Source organism: Bison bison, unplaced genomic scaffold, assembly GCF_000754665.1.
Source record: "Bison bison bison isolate TAMUID 2011002044 unplaced genomic scaffold, Bison_UMD1.0 scf7180017864384, whole genome shotgun sequence".
In the NCBI taxonomy this organism is placed as follows: domain Eukaryota; kingdom Metazoa; phylum Chordata; class Mammalia; order Artiodactyla; family Bovidae; genus Bison; species Bison bison.
In genome coordinates this window covers 11,514,631-11,518,408 of record NW_011494956.1, presented here as the reverse complement: position 1 = coordinate 11,518,408, position 3,778 = coordinate 11,514,631, and the positions used below count along the sequence as shown (strand labels likewise).

General features: G+C 46.0%; 1 protein-coding gene across 1 annotated transcript in view; it reads right to left on the bottom strand.

Annotated features, from left to right (window-relative positions):
• Window positions 1-1,026: 1,026 nt before the first annotated feature.
• The window catches only part of NMNAT3 (nicotinamide nucleotide adenylyltransferase 3), a 122,163-nt gene continuing 119,411 nt past the window's right edge, over window positions 1,027-3,778 (bottom strand). The window contains exon 5 of the mRNA XM_010858205.1: window positions 1,027-2,222. Within this exon, the coding sequence (XP_010856507.1) occupies window positions 1,855-2,222 (368 nt within the window). The 3' untranslated portion in view covers window positions 1,027-1,854. The remainder of the gene's footprint in view (window positions 2,223-3,778) is intronic.

The window sequence follows — 3,778 nt, the reverse complement described above, 5'->3', positions numbered from 1 at the left end:
TCTTAGAAGATCAGCTGGAAGAGAATGTAGAGGATGTCTAACCAAACTTCCCCATTTTAGAGATTGGGAAACTGAGGCCCAGCGTGGAGAAGGGAGCTAGTTTACATAACACAGCTTGCTGTGCCAGCTTTGGGCCAAGACTATTTGATTCTTATTCCCTTGAATTAGCAGAGTCCTTAGGGAGACTCTGAGGGCATAGCTCATCAGAGTGGGGAAAAGTCAGCAGCTTAGAGGTTACAGGGACAGAAGTCTGGAGACTCCCATGTGAGGGCTCCCCCCACTCCACTCTCCTCACAGGGAACCCTGATTCCCAACTTCACTCATGTCCATCCTGACACACCTGCAAACACTGGGATATATTTCCAATGAGTCAACTCATTGGAAAAGACCCTGATGCTGGGAAAGATTGAAGGCAGGAGGAGAAGGGGACGGCAGAGGAGGACGACAGAGATACCAGATTCTTCCCACCAACTCTGTGCTTCTGCACGATTAAATTTGTAACAAGGATGAACCAGGGCAAAGTCTGGGAGAAGTAATTCTAAATGCATTCAGTCAGCAAGTGGAAAGAGTCAACTTAAACAGGGTTTGGCCAATCAAAATCTCCTCCTAATCAGGAGTGGAAGGACATATCCTGGACCTACACCGGGCTCCTTGGGAGCATCTTCCAGGGCTCACCTGAACAGAGCCATTGACCCAGAGCTTAGAGAACCTTTCGCTTGGAAAGCAATTGCTTCCTCCACTGCTGGTACCTGGGACTGCTGCTGCTGCTGCTAAGTCACTTCAGTCGTGTCTGACTCTGTGCAACCCCATAGATGGCAGCCCACCAGGCTCCCCCGTCCCTGGGATTCTCCAGGCAAGAACACTGGAGTGGGGTACCATCACCTTCTCCAGTACCTGGGACTAGAAACTTTTAAATTCATGCCAGTTGGACTGGAACAGTAACAAATTTTATGGAGTAGCTAAAAAGAAAAGCAACAGCTGCTATATCAGGCATTAATAATATAACAAAGAAAGAAAAAGAGAAACTTTTCATTAGTACTTTTTGATGTCAATTTATTATTTATCCCTTCGCCGATATTCAAACAGGCAGGCCATCATAAAACATTCAAAAAGATTCTCTAAAACAGTCAAGGCATCTGTTTTAACTCAGTTCTTTTTTAGAAACCTGGAAATCAGGAACCCTGGCATTTATATAATAGAATAGCCGTGTTAAAAAAAAATATATATGTATACTGTATCAAAAATACTGTTTGAGGATCACTACTTAGAAAGATTTTGGTTTAAATTTTACCAATGACCAGGAGGCAGGCAGACAACAGCTCGTAAAAGAAGATTCAGTGTCAATCAACAAAGTGCTGCTCCTGAATGTAGGCCTCCATGAGTGTTGTTTTGTTGAAACAAGGCCTTGACAAAGCCCACTGTTTGGTAATTAGCATCCTGTCAAGTCTCTCCAATCAAGGCCCACAGGTTGCACCTGGTCCCAGATAAAAAAGGCTTTGTGGGCAATTCTGATCTGACCCTCAGGGGCCCCTGCCATGTGCAGAACCGCCTTCTGTGTTCTTGCCATAACTACCATTTACAAAGCAAGGAGGCCTCTTCCACCAGAGGTTCTGAGAGCTTTTGTCTAATCCTGATGCACTGCCACGCCACTTTAACCTTCATGATAAATGTCCATCCTTGTGATGCAGACCTTTGCTCCTCTCTGAAGAAGGTATCTCTTCCTGGGACAGAAGATGCCACAGAAGCAAAATCATTGTTGAAACAAACCAAATGCAAAATGGAAAGATTCCAGAAAACAAAGACCATAAGTGCCCTGTCTTCAGGACAAGCTGGTTGGAAAAGAAGGGGCTGGCCCTAGGTTGGCAAGCCTTCATTCCTCCCCGGGCTGGCATCCCTGAGGTAAAGGTTGTGTTCCCTGATGTAGGAGATGACAGCATCTGGGAGCAGGTACTTCACGCTCTGCCCCTGGCTCAGGGCCCACCTGACGTATGTGGCGCTGATCTCGTTCTGCACCGGCTCCCTGGCCAAGTGGATCTTGTCCTGGTATCTCTGCAGGATGGGCGAGTCCGAGACATATCCCTTGGGGTCATGCCCTGCTCGGGTCACACACACCAAGCCAAACTTCTCCACTATTTCCTGGATGTGTGTGTCTTTCCAGAGGTTGGGGATCTGGAAGGTCTTGAGGAAATCTGCTCCGCAGAGGAGCTTCAGCTCAGGCACAGCTGGAAGACAAGGGTGGATCTCAAGAAAGTAACAGGAGGGTCATGGCCAGGAAAGATAGCATCATATTCTGTTTGAGATTTTCACCAAACGCTTTTCTTGGAATGTATGGGGAACTCAATGTCTATGTGTTCATGACTTAAGGAGAAAAAGCATGTGATGAATCTGAAGCTACTTTAGGGACATACAGTTGTTAAGTAATACTTAAATCAATAAATCTTTTGTTTAACCTTGGCAAAATGCCAAGTAATCCAAAATGAATTTTTTTTCAGTGTCATACCACAAGGCTGTATGTGGTTGCTGGAGCCCACAGCAGGTCCAGAAAGGCCAAAGGTGGCTGTGCTGAACCTAGAACTCTTGTCTTCTGATAGAAGGTGAGGTTCTTAAAGCCCTAGGACTAATAGACGATGGACCTCCGGCAAGTCACCGCCTTTCTCAAAATCTATTTCAGCCCTGTGCTCCTCTGGGAGCTCAGTGGTAAAGAATCTGGCTTTCAGTGCAGGAGACATGGGTTTGATCTCTGATCTGGGAAGATCCCACAAGTTGCTGAGCAACTAAGCCCCTGCTCCATAACTACTGACCTGTGCTCCACAACGAGAGAAGCCAGAGCAATGAGAAGCCCATGCACCACACTGGAGAGTAGACCCTGCTCGCTGCAATGAGAAAAGCCTTCACAGCGACAGAGACCCAGTGCCACCAAAAATAAATTAAAAAGTAAATAAATAAATTTATATTGCTTGCTTCACTTCAGTTGTGTCTGACTCTTTGCCACCTCATGGACTGCAGCCCACCAGGCTCCTCTGTCCATGGGATTCTGAAGGCAAGAATACTGGAGTGGGTTGCCATTTTCTTCTCCAGGGGATCTTCCCGCCCCAGGAGTCAAACCTGTGTCTCTTAAGTCTCTCTTATGTGGAGCACAGGCAGGTTCTTTACCACTAGGGCCAATCTATTTCAGCCCTAACTTCTGGTACCTTTATAAGTACAATCCCATCTTAAAGGTTAATTATAAACGATCTTTGGGTAACTAAAAGGTCTCTAAGACCTCAGCTGGTGACCTTTTCATCTGTTTTCAATAAAACAAAGCTCTAGAACAACTGATCAATGTGGATAATCCTTTAGCATTTGTTCTAACAGAGAATGATGATTGTGATGATTAAAGAATACTTAACATTTATTGGCTGTTTACTATGCGCACTATTATTAAGTGCTTTATGTGTTTAATTTCATTTGAGCCTCAGAGTAACCTCAGGAGATAGGTGTTATTGTCATGCCCATTGTGCAGAGGGGGAAAGAGAGGCGTGTGACTTGCCTGAGGTTATTCATTGCTAGCAGTCGGCCAGCCTCCACTGGGGGGCATTTGAAACCCTTGGGCTCTGCTGCCGCCTGCCGGCAGGAATTGTACATGCATCACTCTGCCTGGATTTTCCTGGCACCATTCCTATTCCCGTCCGCTTTGAATGGGCTAATCAGAAAAAGAAAAACTAAGTCCATCTAGAAGCAACCAGCAGGGCCTCCGGTCCTTCTGGAAGTCAGTTCTAGCTTCAGTGAACAGCAAAGG